General features: G+C 43.8%; 1 protein-coding gene across 12 annotated transcripts in view; it reads left to right on the top strand.

The window, feature by feature from the left end:
• The window catches only part of ZNF347 (zinc finger protein 347), a 41,915-nt gene extending 17,445 nt beyond the window's left edge, over positions 1–24,470 (top strand). For 5 of the 12 annotated variants that reach the window (XM_054541193.2, XM_009233067.4, XM_054541190.2 and 2 more), the window contains 4 exons: positions 2,446–2,506; positions 6,838–6,964; positions 7,393–7,524; positions 14,105–24,470. In XM_054541193.2, coding sequence (XP_054397168.2) covers positions 2,492–2,506; positions 6,838–6,964; positions 7,393–7,524; positions 14,105–16,353 — 2,523 coding nt within the window. In that variant the 5' untranslated portion in view covers positions 2,446–2,491 and the 3' untranslated portion in view covers positions 16,354–24,470. Of the gene's footprint in view, positions 1–2,425; positions 2,507–6,837; positions 6,965–7,392; positions 7,525–14,104 lie in introns of all 12 variants that reach the window. The other 7 variants (XM_009233069.4, XM_063720256.1, XM_063720257.1 and 4 more) reach the window with 5 other exon arrangements.
• The last annotated feature ends 687 nt before the right edge of the window (positions 24,471–25,157 follow it).

The following is a 25,157-nucleotide window of genomic DNA, read 5'->3' as shown; positions in this document are numbered from 1 at the left end:
GAGGTTTTGCCATGTTGGCCGTGCTGGTCTCGAACTCCTGGCCTCGAGTGATCCTCCTGCCTTGGCCTCCCAAAGTGCTGGGACTACAGGCATGAGCCACTGTGCCCGGCCCATGTTGTCTTGTAGATAATGTCAGAGTTGGATGAAATTGTAGGACACCCGCCTCACCGCCCCCCCGCCCGGCCCCCGGAGCTGGGAGTCCCCTGGGAGTCCCCTGGTCATTGTGGGGAAAGCCACACACACATTTTGGTGACTAGAGGTGAAGTATTCTGTGTTTAGTGTGAGAGCAGAATGTAGAGCTGGGTTTTTTCCTATCTCAAAGACTAAAGGAAAAGACCTCCAAGTGGCCCACCCACCTGTCAGGACCTGTGATTTCTACTCAGTAGTGACTGGGAATGGCCTGTTCCTGCTTCTGGCTGCTGCTGGCAGTGCAATTGTGCACCACGTGCCAGCCTCACTCACAGTCTCAGGACAATATGCATGCCATCAATTTTAACTTTTCTTTTTCTTCACAATCCGTAAAGCTTTCAAAATTTTAACTTCAAGGGAATTCATCCCTGTACCCAGGGAGTGGTGTTCTCCATTAAGACACGTACACGGTGCTGGGCACAGTGGCTCACACCTGTAATCACAACACTTTCAGAGGCCAAGGTGGGAGGACTGCTTAAGTCCAGGAGTTCGAGACCAGCCTGGGCAACATAGTAAGACTCCATCTCTACGAAAAATAGAAAAAAATAAGCTGGATGTGGTGGCTTGCACCTGTGGTCCCAGCTACTTGCAAGGCTGAGGTGAGAGAATCGCTTGAGCACAAGAGCTTGAGGCTGCAGTAAGCCATGTTCATGCCCTCACACTATAGCCTGAGCAACAGAGTGAGACCCTGTCTCAAAAACAAAATAACAAAAACACATACACACACACACACACACACACACACACACACACACACACAGAATAAAGTCTTTTTTTCTTCTATGCTCCATCTTTAAAACAAAAAATACTCTAAATTGGCCAGGCACGGTGGCTCACGCCTGTAATTCCAGCACTTTGAGAGGCCAAGGCAGGTGAATCCCTTGAGGTCAGGAGTTCGAGACCAGGCTGGCCAACATGGTGAAACACCGTCTCTACTAAAAATACAAAAATTAGCCAGGTATAGTGGCATGCTCCTGTGATCCCAGCTACTCGGGAGGCTGAGGCAGGAGAATCGCTTGAACCTGGGAGATGGAGGTTACGGTGAGCTGAGATCGCACCATTGCACTCCAGCCTGGGTGACAAGAGTGAGACTTCATCTCAAAAAAAAAAAACAAAACAAAACTCTAAGTTACCTTTCACACTGTAGTAAGTATTCCTCTTCTATGCTCCGTTTAAGAGCACAATACACTACAATTTTTTTTTTTTACTTTGTGTTCAATTCTTGCCTTCAGTCCTTGCTTGAACTCTTGCTTGAATCAAGCTCTCATACCCAACATTCTACTGATCCTTTCTTTTTCATTTACCAGTGACGACTCAATTTGAAATTCAATGTTTAATTTCCTGTCATCTTTCCATTCCTATCAGTAGCATGTGGCACAGTTGCTCACCTTCTCTTCTATTTTCTTGGCTTTTAGGACATCCCGTTAAGCTTTACACGTCTATTTGTTGTAATTTTCTTGTTGCCTCCCTGATCACATTATGCTTTCCTCTTCTTGTGTCTCCAGAACTTTCTGTTCTCTGAATGTGGGCTTAGTCCTCCAGCCACTTTTTTTCTTTGTCTACACTCATTGCCTTTCCTTATCAACTCAGCTCATGGCTTTGAACCCCACCTGCACAGCTTCATGTCACCTGCAGGCCTCTCCTATGAACTCTAGATCCTGTGTCTAGGACTCCCAAAGTGCTGAGATTACAGACGTGAGCCACCGTGCATGGCTAAATTTATTTCTTTTTTTTAAGAGAAATGGGGTCTCGCTATGTTGTTTAGGCTGGTCTTGAACTCCTGGCCTCAATTGATCTTTCTGCCTCAGCCTCCCAAAGTGCTAGGATTATAGTGTGAGCCACCACTCAGCCTCTACCTTTTGTTTCTGAGGCCTGAGATTGGCCTGCAATCCACAGAGAGGTGAGGGAGGCTGTTCTCTGCATGGGGTTTGGTCAGGGCTTGGTCTGTGCCCTGAATGGGGGAGCTCAGTCCAGCCCAGCTCCCAATTGCTGCAGCATGTGTGTGGGCTTCTCCAGGAGGAGAGCAGATTCTGAAGAAAGGGGTCAGAAACTCACTTATTGATCTTCCTGTAGGAGCTTCTTGTCCCTGCATCGCCCTGGTGCAGTGGGCAGCTGAGACCATCTTTCCACAGCGTGAGGTCTTCCCTGTGTGTGTGTGATTGTGGCATAGGAAGGGGATGTGTTGATTCTGAGCAATAAACAGCACATTTTGGATATTCAGTATTGACTTCTAAAGGCACTTTCCTGTTACCTAAGGAAGAACCCTTGAAGAAGAGGAAGAGGAAAGAAAGAGAAGTCAGGCATGGCGCTCACCCAGGTAAGGTAATATTATCAGTGGATTGTTCTGTCTCTTATTTCTTCCTGAAATGTCATTCTTTGAAGTTGGGAATCTTCTGAGTCTGAAGCATGCTGCCTGACAGGTTTGCTCGCGCTCACCCATGCCTTCCCTCAGTCCTTCTCATCTCGCTTAGATTCCGTCTCTCGTGACCCAGTGACATGAACTTGGGAAGAGGCTGCACTGGGCATGGTCCTGGGAAGGGCTCACACCCAGACATGGATGGAGACGGGGTGAGGGTCCCGTGGTGTCAGTGCTGTTGGGCAGCAGGGATTGTTCAGGGGCCACATCTGGATGCACTGTCAGCTCTCTGTGGAGCAGGATTAGAGCAGCTGCACATGGAAGTCACGTGTTAATGTGCACAAATACCTGCTAAATTATGTAAAATAAGGCTAATAAGGGGAAATTTTTCTGGCTCATTTACATTACATTTGAAGCTCACCAAGTGAGTCACTGTGTTTCTAACCACAAACTCTTATTAATGACTGGGAATGGAATGGGAATTTTAGACTGACAGACATCAGTGACAGAGGGTTCTTTCATCCCATCATCTATTTTAATACATGAAATCAACCTAAATGGAAAATGCAGGAGAATCATTGAACTATTCTCAGAAAACCCATACAATGGAGACTGCTGTTTCTGCAGGGACCCTTGTTCAACTGGTGCTAGGTGAGAATGGTTATTATTTTGTTCAGTTATAGGAGCAGAACTTCTTTCCCATTAGAGAGGATAGAACCACATTCTTGTTTTACCAATTAGTATTTTTATTTTTATTTTTTTGAGACGGAGTCTTGCTCTGTCGCCCAGGCTGGAGTGCAGTGGCATGATCTCGGCCCAATGCAAGCTCCGCCTCCTGGTTTCACGCCATTCTCCTGCCTCAGCCTCCCAAGTAGCTGGGACTACAGGCGCCTGCCACCATGCCCGGCTAATTTTTTTGTATTTTTAATAGAGACGGGGTTTCACTGTGTTAGCCAGGATGGTCTTGATCTCCTGACCTCATGATCCGCCTGCCTCGGCCTCCCAAAGTGCTGGGATTACAGGCGTGAGCCACTGCGCCTGGCCTGTTTTACCAATTATTAAATATTCTATTTATGGTATTTATTTATTTTGAGACACAGTCTCACTCTGTCGCCCAGGCTGGAGTGGTGCAATCTCGGCTCACTGCAACCTCTACCTCCCGGATTCAAGCAATTCTTTCGCCTCAGCCTCCAAAGTAGCTGGGACTACAGTTGCATGCCACCACGCCCAGCTAGTTTTTATATTTTTAGTAGAGACAAGGTTTCACCATGTTGGCCAGGCTGGTCCCAAACTTTTGACCTGAAGTGATCAGCCCACCTTGGCCTCCCAAAATGCTGGGATTACAGGCATGAGCCACCATGCCTGGCCCTTCAGTGAATGTTTTGTTGTGACATTTTAGCCTGCAAATTTTGAACATTTACATGTTTTCATGTTAGGAAAGATGTATAGCTCGTTCTACATCTTTATTGGAGCCTTCTCTGAATGAGGACAGAGAGGATTAACTTTTCACTGTTGTTATTACTAAACTGTGTATATGTGATATGAGTGCGTGTTTTTTGTTTTTGAGACGGAGTCTCACTCTGTCACCCAGGCTGGAGTGCAGTTGTGCGATCTCAGCTCACTGCAATCTCTGCCTCCTGGGTTCAAGCGATTCTCCTGCCTCACCCTCCCGAGTAGCTGGAATTACAGGCGTCCGCCACCACACCCGGCTAATTTTTGTATTTTTAGTAGAGATGGTGTTTCACCATGTTGGTCAGGCTGGTCTCGAACTCCTGACCTCGTGGTCTGCCCTCCTCGGCCTCCCAAAGTGCTGGGATTACAGGTGTGAGCCACTGCACCCAGCCCACACATCATGATTTTAAATAAGTTTTGTGTTTTTTAGCAATTCAAATTGTATCTTAAATATTTTCTGTGCCCTTAAATTTGTTCTCAGCTATCACAATGATTTAATAGTAAGAATAGTAACATATTATGGGCATAAATAAATGTGTGTATATATGTAATTACCTTTTATGAAGTTCCATGTTGTTATTCATGAACTTGTTTCAACTTTGCTCATTTAGATACTTTTCATGTTCTTTTACTTAACTATTTGTTTTGTTTTTGTTTTTTTTTTTTTTAGACAGAGTCTTGCTCTGTCATCCAGGCTGGAGTGCAGTGGCGCAGTCTCGGCTCACTGCAAGCTACACCTCCTGGGTTCATGCCATTCTCCTGCCTCAGCCTCCTGAGTAGCTGGGACTACAGGTGCCCGCCACCACGCCTGGCTAATTTTTTGTATTTTTTTAGTAGAGACGGAGTTTCACCATGTTAGTCAGGATGGTCTTGATCTCCTGACCTCGTGATCCACCTGCCTTGACCTCCCAAATTGCTGGGATTACAGGCATGAGCCACCACACCTGGCCAACTATTTGATTCTTTAGGTTTAATTCTTATTCCCAGACACCTGGATTCAGGTGCTTGCTCCGACATTTTAGCTCTTTGACTTGACGCAAGTTTCTTAGAGTGTCTGTCATATACATTTATCTGCTAGTAAGATGGGAACAGATCTTTCTCTCATGGGCTATCATATTCATATACAAGTTAGTACATGCAAGACATTTATTTAGAATAATGCCAGACCGAGCACTGTGGCTTGTGCCTGTAATCCCAGCACTTTAGGAGGCCAAGGCGGGTGGATCATCTGAGGTCAGGAGTTTGAGACTAGCCTGGTCAACATGGTGAAACCCCGTCTCTACTAAAAATACAAAAATTAGCCGGGTGTGGTGGTGGGTGCCTGTAATTCCAGCGACTTGGGAGGCTGAGGCAGGAGAATCACTTCAACTCAGGAGCCAGAGATTGCAGTGAGCTGAGATCATGCCACTGCACTCCAGCCTGGGTGATAGAGCGACTCTGTCTCAAAAAAATAAGTAAGTAAGTAAATAAATAAATAGAATAATGCCTTGCACTTGGGAAGTGCTCAGAAACATCTGTCATTGTTATTACGATGATCACAGTTTTTAGATTCTGACCTGTCTTTCTTTAAAGTCACTGCACACATTTTCATCTCGTAAGACATCACTCATGCTCTAGATCATCTAGATACTGAATATCACTTGGTGTGTCAGACGTAATATATAGCACTTCAATAAAGATAACCCGGTGTTGGTTTTTTATTTGTATATTTGTGTATTTTTTGTATTGTCTACAAAACTGAGAAATCAACACTGACTTAAAGACTATCATAACCTCTTATAGAAAAGTATAAGAAGACAGAATTAAGGAAACATTCTGTCCAAAAATACCTGTGTGTGTGAGAATGTGGTGAAAACAGACCCATTTTCTCCTACTATACTCTCACAACAGAGAACACATCTGTGATCCCAGATGTCCTGGGTTTTCCCACACACACCAAGCGAGCAATTCTGCACTGGACACCAGCTGAGTGACCTCCTATTCAGTTCAATTCTGACACTCTACCTGGACATAGCATCAGATCCCACAGGTTGAGGGCTCAATCCAACAAGAGTGTACCCACTTTAATGCCAGTTGCAAACACAGATGGCCTTTGCTTCTCACTGACTGGGTTATACATCATGAATTCCCATGACCCCCTCCTCAGGTTTGATTAATTTGCTAGAATGGCTCACAGAAATCAGGGAAACACTTTATTTATATTGACCCATTTATTATATAGGATATTACAGAGTATACAGATGAACAGCCAGATGTAAGCAGTCTATTGGGTATGGTATGGGAGAAGGAGCATGGTGTGGTGGTGCACACCTGTAATCCCAACTACTTGGGAGGCTGAGTGCTGTCTTTGGTGGGGGTCAGTGGGGCGTCCTCAGAGCCTCCATGTGTTTCCCTATCCTGAAGCTTGTTCAGGTCCTGTCCTTTCGGGTTATTATGGGGGCTTCATTACGTGGGCATGATTGCTTACATCTTTGGCTATTGGTGATCAGCTGAGCCTTCAGCCCCTGTCCCCTCAGGGGAGGTTGGGGGATGGGGCCCGAAGTCCCAACTCTAATCCAGCCTTGGTCTTTCTGGTGACCACCCCCCGCCCCGCATTCTGAAACTATCTTGGGGCCTCCAGCCACCAGTCATCTCATTAGCTTACAAAGGCACTTACCACTCCAGAGATTCCAAGTGAGATGTATGTCAGGAAAGGGGGATGAAGACCATATGTATATTTTATTATATCACAACTAGGATATCAGCCCACTCACTTCAGTTTAATCTATTCTGTCTTCTCATTTTATGTGAAGTTGGAACTTTTTCTTATATCCCCTTGGTGGATGTGTTTTTCATTTTAGGGACAGGTGACATTCAGGGATGTGGCTATAGAATTCTCTCAGGAGGAGTGGACATGCCTGGACCCCGCTCAGAGGACTTTGTACAGGGATGTGATGTTGGAGAATTATAGGAACTTGGCCTCCCTGGGTGAGGATGACTTTCTCCCAGAAGTCAGGATCTGCCCCTGTGTATCTTTTCATTTTCCATGTGGGTCTCCTGGGAGCCCCTGCATTGCTTGGCTGAAACTGAAGCTGTGTTGACTGAAAAATGAAAATCTCCATAATGTGGGAACTGGATTTTAATTGTCCTCTTCCTGATGTCACTGGAGGGTTTCAGGACTTTTAAAATATCCAATTCCCTGTTTTCTATCCCCATGCCTTGATTCAGTGGTTTTGGGATGAGAGCTATATATTTGCATATTATAGTGTTTCCTAACAATTTATAAGGAAGCATTTAGTGGATGAATTTTTGAAGTGTTTTTTTAGATATAGCTGTAAAGTCCTCCCTCCTCATGTAAACGTAGGACTGGGACTCTGGAAAATCTACAGCCCATTGTTTTCCTTTCTTTTCATAAGCAGGAATCTCTTGTTTTGACCTCAGTATTATCTCTATGTTGGAGCAAGGGAAGGAGCCTTTCACTGTGGAGAGCCAAGTACAAATAGCAAGAAACCCAGATGGATGGGAATGGATCAAAGCTGTGATCACAGGTAAGAGTTCAGATGGGTAGAGAAAATGCCGTTTATTAAATAGTGTTTGGGAAACTCTATGCAAATCTGAGAGTTCTATGGGAAAACAGAAGTTTGAATCCTGTGACCTCTGAACAGATATCTTTATTTGCCCCCTTTTGTCTATCCTTTAGACTTGTACTAGTTTATCCTTTCACCTTCCAGTGGTGCTGCAGCTCAGACAAAGGCAAAGTCTTTATCATGATGGACAACACTGTTATCTAGCTTCTGAGAACTCTGGTTCCTTGACTCCGTGTGGCACAGGGAGGGCTGTTACAAAAGGGTTGTTTGATCTCCTTTGGTGTTTCCTTCTGTAGTTGATTCTATCTGATGCCCAGTTCTCAGTCATATAGATCCACATTCTATATAGTTAGCTAAATTTTAAGAGTGTTTTAGTGGAGTTGTTAGGTTTTTCTAAATATAAAATCATGTCATCTGCAAAGAAGTATATTTTGACTTCTTCCTTTTCAATTTGTATGCTTTTTATTTCTTTCTCTTGCCTAATGGCTTTGGCTAGAACATCAATGCTATGTCGAATAGAAGTAGTGAAAGGGGACATCCTTGTCTTTCAGACCTTAGCGGAAAGGCTTTCAATTTTTTCTTGTTTAGTACATTCCCTCTGGATTTGTCATATATGGCTTTTATCATGCTTAGGTATGTTTTTTCTGTACCCAAGTTGTTGAGACTTTTTATTATGAAGAGATAATGATTTTATTGAGTCATTTCCCAGCATCTATTGAAATGATAATATGCTTCTTGTCCTTGATTCTGTTGATGTGATGAATCACATTAATTGATTTGTGTGTATTAAACTATCCTTGCATTCCTGGAATAAATCCCACTTGATCATGGTGAATGTCTTTTTAATGTGTTGTTGAATTCTATTTCGTCAAGGATTTTTGCATGTATATTCATCAGGGTTAGTGGCCTATAGTTTTCTTTTTGTTGTGGTGTCCTTGTCTGCTTTTTGGTATCAGGGTAATGCTGGCCTCATAAAATGAGTTTGGAAATATGTGCTTCCTTCAATTTTTGAAATAGTTTGAGTAGAATTAGTATTCTTTATTTTTTCTTTTCTTTCTTTCTTTATTATTATTATTATTATTATTATTATTATTATTATTGGAGATAGTCTCTCTGTCTCTATCTCACCCAGACTGGAGTTCAGTGGCACAATCATAGCTTACTGCAAACTCAAATTCTTGGGCTCAACTGACCCTCCCTCCACATCCTCCCCAGTAGCTGGGGTTACAAGCACACACTACCATGCCCAACTAATTGTGTTTTTTTGTTTGTTTGTTTTTGAGATGGAGTCTTGTTTTCTTGTCCAGGCTGGAATGCAGTGGCGTGATCTTGGCTCACTGCAACCTCTGCCTCCCAAGTTCAAACAATTCTCCTGCCTCAGCCTCCCAAGTAGCTGGGATTACAGGCGTGTGCCACCACACTTGGCTGATTTTTGTATTTTTAATAGAGATGGGATTTCACCATGTTGGCCAGGCTGGTCTTGAACTCCTTACCTCAGGTGATCCACCTGCCTTGACCACCCAAAGTGCTGGGATTACAGGCGTGAGCCACCGTGCCTGATCAAATCCTTTTTTACTTTTTAGTAGAGCTGAGGTCTTGCTGTGTTTCCCAGGCTGCTCTCAAACTTCTGGCATCAAGCAATCCTCCCATCTTAGCCTCCCAAACTGTTGGGATTACAGGTGTGAGCTAACATGCCTAGCCAGTATTAGTTCTTCTTCAAGTGTTTGGTAGAATTCAGCAGTGAATCCATTCAATCCTGGACTTTTCTTCTGCATGAATTTTTTTTTTTTTTCTTTTTGCAGCTTCAATTTTGTTATTGGTGTCTTCAGGTTTTCTATTTCTTCATGGTTCAATCTTGATAGGTTGTATGTGTCAAGAAATGTATCCCTTTCTTCTAGGTTTTTAAATTTGTATGTAGTTGTTCATAATTGTCCCTAATGGTCCTTTGTGTGTCTATGGTATCAGTTCTAATGTTTTCTGTTTTGTCTCTGATTTTATTAATTTGAGTGTACCTCCCCCCACCTTTTATTTCAATTTAGCTAAAAGTTTGTCGATGTTGCTTATCTTTTAAAAAAACCTACTTTTCAAGCTAGGCATGGTGCCTCATGCCTGTAATCCCAGGAACTTGGGAGACTGAGGAAGGAGAATTGCTTGAGGTGAGGAGTTCAAACCAGCCTGGGCAACATAGTAAGAGACCCCGTCCCTAAAAATAAAACGAAAATTAGCCAAGCATGGTAGTGCGTTTCTGTAGTCCCAGCTACTTGGGAGGCTGAGGGAGGAGGATCAGTTAAACCCAGGAGTTCAAGGCTGCAGTGAGTTATGACTGAGCCACTGCACTCCAGCCTGTGTGAGCAAGGTAGACCCCATCTCTAAAAAAAAAATTTTTTTAGGCCGGGCACGGTGGCTCACACCTGTGATCCCAGCACTTTGGGAGGCCAAGGTGGGTGGACCACCTGAGGTCGGGAATTCAAGACCAGCCTGACCAACATGGAGAAACCCTATCTCTACTAAAAATACAAAATTAGCTGGGCGTGGTGGCACATGCCTGTAATCCCAGCTACTCGGGAGGCTGAGGCAGAGGAATCTCTTGAACTCGGGAGGTGGAGGTTGTGGTGAGCTGGTATCACGCCACTGCATTCCAGCCTGGGCAACAAGAGCAAAACTCCATCTCAAAAAAAAAAAAAAAATTTTTTTTAATCCTACTTTTCATTTTATTGATCTTAGATTTTTTTTTTAGTCTTTATTTTGGTTAGTTCTACTGTGATCTTTATTATTCCTTTCCCTGTACTACTTTTGGGTTGGGTTTGTTCTTGCTTTTCTGGTTCCTTGAGTTGTATCATTAGTTGCTTTATTTGTTGACTTACTGTTTTTTTGATATAGGTGTTTATTGCTACAAACTTTCCTCTTTTTGCTGCTTTTTCTGTATCCTGTAGATTGTGCTGTTTTGCATTTTAATTTGTTTCAGGAAATTTTTAGCCAGACATGGTGGCTCATGCCTGTAATCCCAGCACCTTAGAAGGCTGAGGTGGGCGGATTGCTTGAGCTCAGGAGTTTGAGACCTGCCTGAGCAACATGTTCAAATTCCGTCTTGGTAAAATATACAAAAATTAGCTGGGCATGGTGGCGTGTGCCTGTGGTCTCTGCTACTTGGGGGGCTGAGGTGGGTGGATCACTTGAGCCCAGGAAGTGGAGGTTGCAGTGGGCTGAGATCACACCACTGCACTCCAGTGTAGGTGACAGAGCAAGACCTTATCTCAAAAAAAAAAAAAAGAAATGTTTTATTTCCTTCTTAATTTCTTCATTAACTCAATGGCTGTTCAGGAATATGTTGTCTAATTTCCATGTGTTTGTGTATCTTCTCTTGTTTTTTTTTTTTTTTTTTCTAGACAGAGTGTTGCTCTGTCACCCAGGCTGGAGTGCATGGCACAATCTTGGCTCACTGCAACCTCCACCTCCTGGGATCAAGCAATTCTCCTGCCTCAGCCTCCCGAGTAGCTAGGATTATAGGTGTGTGCCACCACGCCTGGCTACTTTTTGTGTTTATAGTAGAAACAGGGTTTTACCATGTTGGCCAAGCCGGTCTCGAACTCCTGGACACCAGGTGATCTGCCCAACTTTGGCCTCCCAAAGCGCTGGGATTACAGGTGTGAGCCACCATGCCCAGCCATGTTTGTGTATCTTCCGAGGCTCTTCTTGTTGGTTTCTAGTGTTATTTTATTGTGGTCAGAAAAGATACTAGATACAATTTTCACTTTTTTGAATTTATTGAGACTTGTTTGGTGTCTTAACATATAATCTATCCTGAAGCATAATCCATGTGCTGATGAGAAGAATATGTATTTTGCAACAGTTGGATAAAATGGTCTGTAAATGTCTGTTAGGGCATGGAACATACCTGTAATTTTAGCTACTTGGGAGGCTGAGGAGAGAGGAATGCTTAAGGCCAGAAGTTCAGGGCTGCAGTGCACTGTGAACTCACCTGTGAATAGGCACTGGACCACAGCCTGGGCAACACAGGGAGATCCCATCTGTTTAAAATAGAAAAAAAATTCAAAAAGTCTGTTTTTAGGTCCATTTAGTCTGCAGTATATTTTAACTCTAATTTTTTTTTATTGGTTTTCTGCCTGGATGACCTATTCATTACCAAAAATTGTGTTTTGAAGTCCCCTAATATTATTGTATTGCTACCTGTCTCTCCCTTTAGATTTATTAACATTAGCTTTACATATTTGGGTGTGTACATATTTATTATATCCTTTTGCTAAGTTGATCTTTTTCTCATTATATACTGACTTTGTCTCTTTTTACACTTATTGACTTAAAGTCTATTTTATCTAAGTATACCTACTACTGCTCTTTTTTGATTTCTAGTTCCATGAAATATCTTTTTCCATCCCCTCACTTTTTGTCTACATGTATCCTTATAGGTGAAGTGAGTTTGTTGTAGGCAACATATAGTTAGCTGTATGTTTTATAATCCATTCAGCAGGCCTCTCTCTTGTAATTGGAGAATTTAGTCCATTTCTATTTAATGTTATTATTGATAGGTAAGGACTTATACTACCAGAGAAAATCACTTAAACACAAAGGAAGACAGTAAGAAAGCAAGCAAGAGAGAAGTTAGAAAACAATTAGAAAAGAAGTAACAAAATGGCAGTATGTTTTAATTCATTGCTTTTTATTATTAATATGTCTATTACAGGCTTTTACTTTGTGGTGACCATAAAATAAGGCTTACATCTCACACCAGTTAGAATGGCGATCATTAAAAAGTCAGGAAACAACAGGTGGTGGAGAGGGTGTGGAGAAATAGGAACACTTTTACACTGTTGGTGGGACTGTAAACTAGTTCAACCATTGTGGAAGTCAGTGTGGTGATTCCTTAGGGATCTAGAACTAGAAATATCATTTGACCCAGCCATCCCATTACTGGGTATATACCCAAAGGATTATAAATCATGCTGCTATAAAGACACATGCGCACGTATGTTTATTGCAGCACCATTCACAATAGCAAAGACTTGGAACCAACCCAAATGTCCAACAATGACAACCCAAATGTCCAACAACCCAAATGTCCAACAATGATAGACTGGATTAAGAAAATGTGGCACATATACACCATGGAATACTATGCAGCCATAAAAAATGATGAGTTCCTGTCCTTTGTAGGGACATGGATGAAATTGGAAATCATCATTCTCAGTAAACTATCGCAAGAACAAAAAACCAAACACTGCATATTCTCACTCATAGGTGGGAATTGAACAATGAGAACACATGGACACAGGAAGGGGAACATCACACTTCGGGGACTGTTGTGGGGTGGGGGGAGGGGGGAGGGATAGCATTGGGAGATATACCTAATGCTAGATGACGAGTTAGTGGGTGAAGCACACCAGCATGGCACATGTATACATATGTAACTAACCTGCACATTGCGCATATGTACCATAAAACCTAAAGCATAATAATAATAAAAAATAAATAAATAAAATAAATAAATAAATAAAAATAAAAATAAAATCAACAACAACAACAAAAAATGATGAGTTCATGTCCTTTGTAGGGACATGGATGAAGCTGGAAACCATCATTCTCAGCAAACTATCGCAAGGACAAAAAACCAAACACCACATGTTCTCACTCATAGGTGGGAATTGAACAATGAGAACACAGGGACACAGGAAGGGGAACATCACACACCGGGGACTGTTGGGTGGGGGGAGGGGGGAGGGATAGCATTAGGAGATATACCTAATGTTAAATGACGAGTTAATGGGTGCAGCACACCAACATGGCACATGTATACATATGTAACTAACCTGCGCGTTGTGCACATGTACCCTAAAACTTAAAGTATAATAAAAAATAAATAAATAAATAAGGCTTATAAAAACATACTATAGCTTTTAACAATTTATCTCAAATCAATATCAACTTATCTTTGATTGCAAAACAAACTAAAACCTCTCTGCGTGTTCGTTCCCTTCTCACCCTGCATTTTGAATTTTTTATGTCGCAATTTATGTTGTGTACTGCCTGTCACTTGACAAATTATTGTGCTTATTTTTAATAGTTTTATCTTTTAGCCCTCTTAGTAAATATATAAATGGTTTGCACACCATGATTATGATATTAATATTAGTGTAACAGTTACATTGTGTCATTTTCTTTGGATTTGAAGAACTCCCTTTATCATTTCTTGTAAAACAGGTCTGATCATGGTAAATTCCCTTAGCTTTGTTTGTCTGGGGAAGACTTTCTCTCCTTTATGACTGAACAGTTGCTTTGCTGGCTACAGTATTGTAGGTTGGGAACTAGGCTTCCATACTATTAATTTGAATTACATGGAATCAACTTTTCTTTATTAAACAATCCTCTTTCTTTTGTGTTCCTAAAAATTGAATATTATTGTTCTGAAGTTTCATAAATCTGTTCAATATAAGAATTGCTTTTGGTTTAATATTGTTTTTCAGTGTAAAATACTTGTTTACATACTACAATTAATTGGAAACCTATGGATCTTTATATCTTGTAGCTCTCTCTTCTGAATTTGTAATGAAAGATTTACCACACAAAGGGAAGAGTAATACAGGAGAAGTATTCCAAACAGTGATGTTGGAAAGACAGGAAGGCCATGACATTGAAGGATGTTCTTTCAGGGAAGTCCAGAAAAATACGCATGACCTTGAGTATCAATGCAGAGATGCTGAAGGAAATTACAAAGGAGTGCTTTTGACACAAGAAGGCAATCTCACTCGTGGAAGAGATGAACATGACAAAAGAGATGCAAGAAACAAGCTTATTAAAAATCAGCTTGGATTAAGCCTTCAGTCACATCTGCCTGAACTGCAGCTTTTTCAATATGAAGGGAAAATTTATGAATGTAATCAGGTTGAGAAGTCTTTCAACAATAGTTCCTCAGTTTCACCACCTCAACAAATGCCTTATAATGTCAAAACCCACATTTCTAAGAAATATCTCAAAGATTTTATCTCTTCTTTATTACTCACACAGGGACAAAAAGCAAATAATTGGGGAAGCCCTTACAAATCTAACGGATGTGGCATGGTCTTTCCTCAAAATTCACACCTTGCAAGTCATCAGAGAAATCATACTAAAGAGAAACCTTACAAATGTTATGAGTGTGGCAAAGCCTTTAGAACACGTTCAAACCTAACTACCCATCAGGTGATCCATACTGGCGAAAAACGTTACAAATGTAGTGAGTGTGGTAAGGTCTTTAGTCGAAATTCACAACTCTCACAACATCGGAAAATTCACACTGGCGAGAAACCTTATAAATGTAACGAATGTGGCAAGGTCTTCACTCAGAATTCACACCTTGCAAGACATCGAGGAATTCATACTGGAGAGAAACCTTACAAGTGTAATGAGTGTGGGAAAGCCTTTAGAGCTCGTTCAAGCTTAGCTATCCATCAGGCAACCCACAGTGGAGAAAAACCTTACAAATGTAATGAATGTGGCAAGGTCTTCACGCAAAATTCACACCTTACGAATCACTGGAGAATTCACACTGGAGAGAAACCTTACAAGTGTAATGAGTGTGGCAAAGCCTTTGGTGTTCGTTCAAGCCTAGTTATTCATCTGGTAATTCACACTGGAGAAAAGCCTTACAAATGTCATGAATGTGGCAAGGTCTTTAGGCGTAATTCACACCTTGCAAGGCATCAGCTAATTCATACTGGAGAGAAACCTTACAAGTGTAATGAGTGCGGCAAAGCCTTTAGAGCACATTCAAACCTAACTACCCATCAGGTCATCCATACTGGAGAAAAACCTTACAAATGTAATGAATGTGGCAAGGTCTTCACTCAAAATTCACACCTTGCAAATCATCAAAGAATTCATACTGGAGTGAAACCTTATATGTGTAATGAGTGCGGCAAAGCCTTCAGTGTGTATTCAAGCCTAACTACCCATCAGGTCATCCATACTGGAGAAAAACCTTACAAATGTAATGAATGTGGCAAGGTCTTCACTCAGAATTCACACCTTGCAAGACATCGGGGAATTCATACTGGAGAGAAACCTTATAAATGTAATGAATGTGGCAAGGTCTTTAGGCATAATTCATACCTTTCAAGGCATCAGCGAATTCATACTGGAGAGAAACCTTACAAGTATAATGAGTATGGCAAAGCCTTTAGTGAACATTCAAACCTAACTACCCATCAGGTCATCCATACTGGCGAAAAACCTTACAAATGTCATGAGTGTGGCAAGGTCTTCACTCAGAATTCACACCTTGCAAGGCATCGGAGAGTTCATACTGGAGGTAAACCTTACAAGTGTAATGAATGTGGCAAAGCCTTTAGTCAAACATCAAAGCTTGCAAGGCATCAGAGAGTTCATACTGGAGAGAAACCATATGAGTGTAATGAGTGTGGGAAAGCCTTTAGTGTCCGTTCAAGCCTAACTACCCATCAGGCAATCCATACTGGAAAAAAACCTTACAAATGCAATGAGTGTGGGAAGGTCTTCACTCAGAATTCACACCTTGCAAGACATCGGGGAATTCATACTGGAGAGAAACCTTACAAATGTAATGAGTGTGGCAAAGCCTTTAGTCAAACTTCAAAACTTGCAAGGCATCAGAGAGTTCATACCAGAGAGAAACCATATGAGTGTGGGAAACCCTTTAGTATCTCTTCAAGCCTAACTACACATCAGACAATCCATACTGGTGGAAAACCTTACAAATGTAACGTGTGGAAAGTTCTAAAGTCAGAGTTCAAACCTCGCAAGTCATCACAGAATTCATAGTGGAGAGGAACCTTACAAATGAAGGTGGTAACTTTTGCAGTTAGAATTCATTCCTTTGACAACATCAGAGAATTTATGCCCGTGAGATTCCTTGAAAATGCAATGACTGGCTGGGTGCAGTGGCTCACGCCTGTAATCCCAACACTTTGGGAGTCCAAGGCAGGTGGATCACCTGAGGTCAGGAGTTCAAGACCCGCCTGACCAACATGATGAAACCCCATTTCTACTAAAAGTACACAATTAGCTAGGCCTGGTGGCGTGCGCCTGTAATCCCAGCTATAAAGGAGGCTGAGGCAGGAGAATCACTTGAACCCAGGAGGCGGAGGTTGCAGTGAGCCGAGATCGTGCCAATGCACTCCATCCTGGGCAAAAAGAGTGAAACTCCATCTTAAAGGAAAAAAAATGCAATGACTGTGGCAAACTCTTCATGAGTTCAAGTATTAATAGACATCCAAGAGTCCATAATAATGAGAAATCACATAAATGTACTGTGTGTGGCAGAGGCTTTATTCAGGCCTCACAGCTTTGCAGGCATTAAAATCTACGTATTTGATGGAACCACACAAATGTAATGTGTAAGAGCATCCTGAAGCTCTTACTCTAAGACTGTAACTGTAGGTGAGGATTCATGTAAAGAGTGACTCAGTCTCTAGTTCTTTGATTCACTTTTAACATGATAAACTGCACAATAATTACATGTCCCAATATGGCAAAACTTAAGACATTATATATTTCAGAGGTCAAAGGACATTTGGAAATGGCTACTTACCTTCAGGTTATAAAATCTTTTATTCCGCCTCTCCCTCTCCCTCTCCGTCTCCGTCTCCATCTCCCTCCTTTCTTCGGTCTCCCTCCCCTTCTTTTTTTGGTCTCCCTCTGTTGCCGAAGCTGGACTGTACTGCCGTGATCTCGGCTCGCTGCAACCTCCCTGCCTCGGGCTCCTGTGATTCTCCTGCCTCGGCCTGCCAAGTGCCTGGGATTGCAGGCGCGCACCACCACACCTGACTGGTTTTTGTATTTTTGGTGGAGACGGGGTTTCGCCGTGTTGACCGGGCTGGTCTCCAGCTCCTGGCCTCGAGTGATCTGCCCGCCTCGGCCTCCCGAGGTGCTAGGATTGCAGACGGAGTCTCGCTCACTCAATGCTCAATGTTGCTCAGGCTGGAGTGCAGTGGCGTGATCTCGGCTCGCTACAACCTCCACCTCCCAGCCGCCTGCCTTGGCCTCCTAAAGTGCTAAGATTACAGCCTCTGCCCTGCCGCCACCCCATCTAGGAAGTGAGGAGCGTGCCTGCCCGGCCGCCCATCGTCTGGGATGTGAGGAGCGCCTCTGCCCGGCCTCCCTGTCTGGGAAGTGAGGAGCGCCTCTGCCCAGTCGCCCCGTCTGGGAGGTGAGCACCTCTGCCTGGCCGCCCCGTCTGGGAGGTGAGGAGCGCCTCTGCCCGGCTGCCACTCCGTCTAGGAGGAAGTGAGGAGCGCCTCTGCCCGGCCACCCCATCTGGTAAGTGAGGAGTGCCTCTGCCCGGCCGCCCCGTCTGGAAAGTGAGGAGCACCTCTGCCCGGCCGCCCCGTCTGGGAAGTGAGGAGCGCCTCTGCCCGGCTGCCCCGTCTGGGAGATGAGGAGCATCTCTGCCCGGCCGCCCCGTCTGGGAGGTGAGGAGCGCCTCTGCCTGGCCGCCACTCCATCTGGGAGGAAGTGAGGAGCACCTCTGCCTGGCCGCCCCATCTGGGAAGTGAGGAGCGCCTCTGCCCGGCCGCCCCGTCTGGGAGGTGAGGAGCGCCTCTGCCCGGCCGCCACCCTGTCTGGGAAGTGAGGATCGCCTCTGCCTGGCCGCCCCGTCTGGGAGGTGAGGAGCGCCTCTGCCCGGCCGCCCATCATCTGGGAGGTGAGGAGCGCCTCTGCCCGGCCACCCCGTCTGGGAGGTGAGGAGTGCCTCTGCCCGGCCGCCACCCCATGTGGGAGGAAGTGAGGAGCGCCTCTGCCCAGCTGCCCCATCTGGGAAGTGAGGAGCACCTCTGCCCGGCCGCCCCCTCTGGGAGGTGAGGAGCGCCTCTACCCGGCCGCCCCGTCTGGGAAGTGAGGAGCACCTCTGCCCGGCCGCCCCATCTGGGAAGTGAGGAGCGCCTCCGCCCGGCCGCCACCCCGTCTGGGAAGTGAGGATCGCCTCTGCCTGGCCGCCACATCTGGGAGGTGAGGAGCGCCTCTGCCCGGCCACCCATCGTCTGGGAGGTGAGGAGCGCCTCTGCCCGGCCGCCCCATCTGGGAAGTGAGGAGCGCCTCTGCCCGGCCGCCCCGTCTGGGAAGTGAGGAGCGCCTCTGCCCGGCCGCCACCCCGTCTGGGAATTGAGGATCGCCTCTGCCTGGCCGCCCCGTCTGGGAGGTGAGGAGCGCCTCTGCCCGGGCGCCCATCGTCTGGGAGGTGAGGAGCGCCTCTGCCCGGCCGCCCCGTCTGGGAAGTGAGGAGCGCCTCTACCCGGCCGCCCTGTCTGGGAGGTGAGGAGCACCTCTGCCCGGCTGCCACCCCGTCTGGGAGGAAGTGAGGAGCGCCTCTGCCCAGCTGCCCTGTCTGGGAAGTGAGGAGCACCTCTGCCCGGCCGCCCCCTCTGGGAGGTGAGGAGCGCCTCTACCCGGCCGTCCCGTCTGGGATGTGAGGAGCGCCTCTACCCGGCCGCCCCGTCTGGGAAGTGAGGAGCGCCTCTGCCCAGCCGCCCCGTCTGGGAGGTGAGGAGCACCTCTGCCCGGCCGCCACCCCGTCTGGGAGGAAGTGAGGAGCGCCTCTGCCCGGCCGCCCCGTCTGGGAGGTGAGGAGCGTCTCTGCCCGGCCGCCCCGTCTGGGAAGTGAGGAGCGCCTCTGCCCGGCCGCCCTGTCTGGGAAGTGAGGAGCACCTCTGCCCGGCCGCCCTGTCTGGGAGGTGTACCCAACAGCTCCAAAGAGACAGCGACCATCGGGAGCGGGCCATGAGGACGATGGCGGTTTTGTTGAAAAGAAGGGGGGGAAGTGTGGGGAAAGGAAGGAGAGATCAGATTGTTGCTGTGTCTGTGTAGGAAGAGGTGGGCATAGGAGACTCCATTTTGTTCTGACTGGGAGAAATTCTTCTGCCTTGGGATGCTGTTGATCTATGGCCTTTCCCCCAGCCCCGTGCTCTCTGAAACATGTGCTGTGTCAACTGAGGGTTAAATGGATTAAGGGCGGTGCAAGATGTGCTTTGTTAAACAGATGCTTGAAGGCAGCATGCTCTTTAAGAGTCATCACACTCCCTAATCTCAAGTACCCAGGGACACAAACACTGCAGAAGGCCGCAGGGACCTCTGCCTAGGAAAACCAGAGACCTTTGTTCATGTGTTTATCTGCTGACCTTCTCTCCAGTATTATCCTATGACCCTGCCATATCCCCCTCTCCGAGAAACACCCAAGAATGATCAATAAATACTTAATTAAAAATATATATATATGTATATATGTAGCCATCATGGGCAGTGCTATGTGTCAGTAACACTGCAGAGAAAGAGAAAGATCAAGGGATTGAAAGAGCCTTTGCAAAATTATGACTGAAACAGTAAAAGAGATCTAAATTACTCAAAAAAAAAAAATCTTTTATTCCATTGTTTGAGGTTTCTCAAAAAGGCTACTGTTTGTGACTTTCAACCTCAACTATGGATCTGTGGCTATTTTGCATCCTTAAACACCTTTCCTGGTGCCTGTCTGGGAAAGAACCACAGTATGGAAGGGCTTACTTCATTACGTGAGGATCATTTTTATCCACGTTTATTGAAGAAGGAGGACTCTGCATTGTAAAATTAAATATTCTCTCAATTGAGAGACCATGGTTTAGGGGCAGAAAATAATGTAAAACTATGATATCAATCATCATACTGATTGTGTTCAGGGTGCTTTTCTGAGAGAAAGACACCATGGGTTTTAGGGAAGTAAGGTTCTACCTGCATTAAGCAGGCCAAGACCTCAGGACACTGGAATTTTTATGAGAGGAGAGTAATAAGTTATTAGTGACTGATTATGTGATAGGAATATTGCAGGGGAAATGGTTGCCACTTTCTCTACTGAATGGCAATAGCTGTTTTATAGCAGAGATTGATGAAAAATAGGCTTATTTTTGAAACTGAAGAGATAACAGTTATTAGAGTGGAGAGCTTGGTCAGAAAAACCAGAATACCATGGTTTTCTTTTTGTTTGTTTTTTTTTTAGTAGAATTCGCACTAATTGCTGGAATTACATTTTGCTACAGTTTTATTAAGAATGTGTCACAGACATAATGTTTTGCCAAAAAAAAATTCAACGTTTTCTTATAACTATAAACAAATAACATTCTTTGTACCAACACCATTTTATCCTATCTCAGTAGGATACTTCATAACAGATAATAACAATACACTCTGTCTTTTAGGTTGGAGGATCTAGAACAATTTTTTTTTTCTTTGTGGAATCAAACAAGATACAATTTTGGGAAACTGTAATCATACTCTGCACTTGAATTATTCTGTCTACACTCTGCCTTAGAATATTTATATGGATATCATGAAAATCCCATAGAAAGTGCAATTTTCATACTCTTACACTCTGAAAGCTGCCACAGTGTTGGTGAATATATACCGCATTATATTTTTACATGCTTGTGTGCTAAATAACCATGGCATGCATCTTTATTTACATGAAGTGAAAATACAAATATAGAAAGTGTAGGCTGGGTGTGGTGGTTCATGCCTGTAATCCTAGCACTTTGAGAGCCCAAGGCAGGAGGGTCACTTGAGTCCAGGAGTTCGAACCAGCCAAGACAACATGGCAAAACCCTGTCTCTACAAAAAAATAGAAAAATTACCCAGGCAGGGTGGCTCATGCCTGTAGTTCCAGCTCCTTGGGGAGACTGAGGCAGGTGGATCACTTAGGCCTGGAGGCAGAGGTTGCAGTGAGCCAAGACTGCGCCATTGCACTCCAGCCTGGGTGACAAAGCAAGACCCTGTCTCAAAAAAAACAATTGTATGAAAAATATTGGCTGGGCGTGGTGGCTGACACCTGTAATCCCAGCACTTAGGAAGGCCGAAGCAGGTGGATCATGAGGTCAGAAGATAGAGACCACCCTGGCCAGTACAGTGAAACCCCGTCTCTACTAAAAAATACCAAAAAAAAAAAAAAATTGGTTGGACGTGGTGGCACACTCCTGTAATCCCAGCTACTCAGGAGGCTGAGGCAGGAGAATCACTTGAACCCAGGAGATAGAGGTTGCAGTGAGCCAAGATCACACCACTGCAGTGCAGCCTGGGTGAGAGAGTGAGACTCCATCTCAAAAAAAAAAAAATTATGAAATCATAAATAGTGCAGAATAACAAAAAACTAAGAATGCTATGCTCAGTGACATAATTTGACAAGACTAATATTCATGAGTTTCCTCTTAAAAATGAACATACATAATGGAAATTTCATTTTGTTTTGGTAGGTAAACTAGAAGTTTCATAAATTTAGCTTTATCACGTTTTTAGTAATGTTAATTTGTCACCTCTCCACAGGAAGTGTATTGAACTCCATCTACAGTTTGCTTTAGATATGGAAAATGATGATGCCAAACAATGAAGTTTTAGAGAAATGTGTATTGCATAATGAGGCTTTCTGTGAGAAGCAGGATTGACTTCCCAAACTGGTCCAAAATGGCTTGAGAGAGCAGGGATAAATAATTTGCTTGGGGTGTTATGGTAATAACCTTTAGTAAAAGGGTGGGGTTGGGGTGAGGGTCCCACACGTGATTTGAACTTCATCTAGTGCCAAAGGAGGGAACACGGGCATTATCAGCTTGGCCAGATGGGCAGAATAAGAAGAGGGAGTGCAGAGGTATAAATGGTGTTATAAGACAAAAATCACAAAATGGAAGCTGACTGTAGCACAACACTGAGTATTTACACTTGAAACTTCTGATTTCTGGCCAGGCATGGTGGCTCCTGCCGGTAATCCCAGCACTTTGGGAACCTGAGGCAGGTGGATCACCTTAGGTCAGGAGCTCAAGATGAGCCTGGCCAACATGGTGAAACCCCATCTCTACTAAAAATAGAAAAATTAGCCAGGTGTGGTGGCGTGCACCTGTAGTCTTAGCTACCAGGGAGGCTGAGGCAGGAGAATCACTTGAATCCGGGAGACGGAGGTTGCAGTGAGCTGAGATCTCACCACTGCACTCCAGCCTGGGCAATAGAGTGAGACTCTCAAAAAAAGAAAAGAAATTTCTAACTTCTTTGTTAGGAAAGACCTCCGCTTTCTTCATAATAGTAGATAATACTCTTCCCTTCTGCTGAACCCATAGGGCCCATTACACAACGTCGTTCTTGAAAATATTTGTGAAATGCTGTTTAAATTGCCTCAAATATTTTTACAGTCGTTCAATGCAAATGAATTTGTGGAAAAGTTTATTACATAATATGATCAAGCAATTTTAGCCAAAGGGTATTTTTCCAAAGGCTGTGTTATGTTCATGTCATGTTCAGTTTATGGTATTGTGTAACATATTCCGTAGCTTCTTTTCTTTTTTTTCTTTTTCTTTTTAGACGTGGGGTCTCGCTATGTTGGCCAGGTTGGTCTTGAACTCTTGGCCTCAAGCATTCCTCCTGCCTCAGCCTCCCAAAGTGCTAGGATTATAGCCGTGAGCCAATAGTAGTAAAATGACTTTTTGTTTTTGTATATGATTTTTACTTTAAGGATTTTTTCCTTCCATACATTTTAATCCAAATTATATGTTTACTGCACTTCTTCTCTGTGTTACTCCAGTGAACACTTAGAAAATACGTAAATGAGGGTGTTGTTTGGAAATAAAATTTTGTGACATGAAAATGTATGTAAGACAATGGCAGGAACAGACTAGTTTCTCTGTAAATAGGAAAATGGAGTGTCCTTGTAAATCTTTAGTTCAATTAAAGTACAGGGATACTAGATGGTGAAATGAAGTCTCTTAATATGTAAGTTATCAAAGATCAGATGCTTGAAAATCAAGCGTGTGGAGGTTAACCAGCATCTGGAGAAGTAAATGAAAATACAGTTAATAAGAGAGTCCCCAATATATTAATTATCATTTATGCAAAGGAGATAATTTCTCTCAGTGAATCCCTGGAGGCAATCCAACTTCCCACTGTGGCTGGTATTTCTGTTCTGAGCCAGAGGATCTTACAGCAAAACATGATATTTGTGCAACTTTTGCCATGACAGCTGCCATTTAATATACTCCCCTTAGATTTGTTTCCATTTTAAAAAACTGATATATATTCTTTAATAAGTGATTTATCTTTGCATATATATTTTATATCAATCACATTTAGAGTAAGAATCACAGTTATTAATGCTTTATGTGTAACAACTGAATCGTCAGCTCCTGAAATAAGTATTAATGATATTCTCATTTCAGAGGTGAGGAAACTTAGGACAGATAGGCAAAATAATCAAATTAGGCTGGGCACAGTGGCTCATGCCTGTAATCCCAGCACTTTGGGAGGCCGAGGCGGGGGGATCACCTGAGGTCAGGAGTTCAAGACCAGCCTGATCAACATGGTGAAACCCCGTCTCTACTAAAAATACAAAAATTAGCTGGGTGTGGTGGCAGGCACCTGTAATCCCAGCTATTCGGGAGGCTGAGGCAGGAGAATCGCTTGAGCCTGGGAGGCGGATGTTGCAGTGAGCCAAAATCCCGCCATTGCACTCCAGTCTCGGTGACAGAGTGGGACTCCATCTCTCTCTCTCTCTCTCTCTCTCTCTCTCTATATATATATTTATAAAATGGATAGAACTATGAAGAGACATTTCACTGAAGCAGTTATACTGAGATAAATAGGCACATAAAAAGATTTCCAACATCATCATGCATCAAATCTCAGATCTCAGCATATTCTGCTTTAAAAGACTCATCTTGTCACATTTCAGTAAGAGGCAGAATCGAGATTTGAATCCATGTTGTCTGGTTGCAAAGACAAAGCTTTTAATGATGATACTACAGTAACAATGCTAGTTATTTTTGTCCTTTACTCACCATCTATACCTATTTTGTTAGTATCTCTTGTAATTTTTAAATGGTTTATCTTCATATATCATTGTGATTGTGGTAACTTTGTATTAAATCTATATTTTTATAGATCAATTAAGTCTGTATTTTATAGATCCCTATTGCCTATGCATCTTACCTAAATGAATGACAGAGACACTCATTACCACATAATCCTATAAGAAAGATTATCAAATCTTTCGAAGGAGGCATCCAGTACCTGAGGTGTTAGTTTAAGAATTCACTAGTGGTGGCCAGGCGCTGTAGCTCACCCCTGTAATCCCAGCACTTTGGGAGGCCAAGGCAGGCGGATCACCTGAGGTCAGGAATTGGAGACCAGCCTGGCCAACATGGCGAAAACTCATCTCTACTAAAAATACAAAAAATAGCTAGGTGTGGTGGCGCGCGCCTGTGGTCGCAGCTACTCAAGAGGCTGAGGCAGGAGAACTGCTTGAGCCTGGGAGGTAGAGGTTACAGTAAGCTGAGATCACACCACCACACTCCAGCCTGGGTGACAGAACAAGACTCCGTCTCAAAAAAAAAAAAAAAATCACTAATAATGACAAAGACAGTGCATATTTATTGAGCTGAGAATTTTTTTTATCTGTGTTTCCATTGTTAGTTTCCAGAAACAATTACAGGTTGCTAATACACATCAACTAGACTGTTCAGTAGAAGCTCCTGTGTTTCCCATGATCTCTGACAGCATCCAGGGGTTCACATGGAGAAAGCAGAATATGCTGAGGTCTGAGATTTGATGGATGGTGATGTTGGAAATCTTTT

Source organism: Pongo abelii, chromosome 20 (assembly GCF_028885655.2).
Source record: "Pongo abelii isolate AG06213 chromosome 20, NHGRI_mPonAbe1-v2.0_pri, whole genome shotgun sequence".
NCBI classification, from domain to species: Eukaryota; Metazoa; Chordata; class Mammalia; order Primates; family Hominidae; genus Pongo; species Pongo abelii.
The sequence above is the reverse complement of the archived record's forward strand: the minus strand, read 5'-3'. Positions and strand labels throughout refer to the sequence as shown.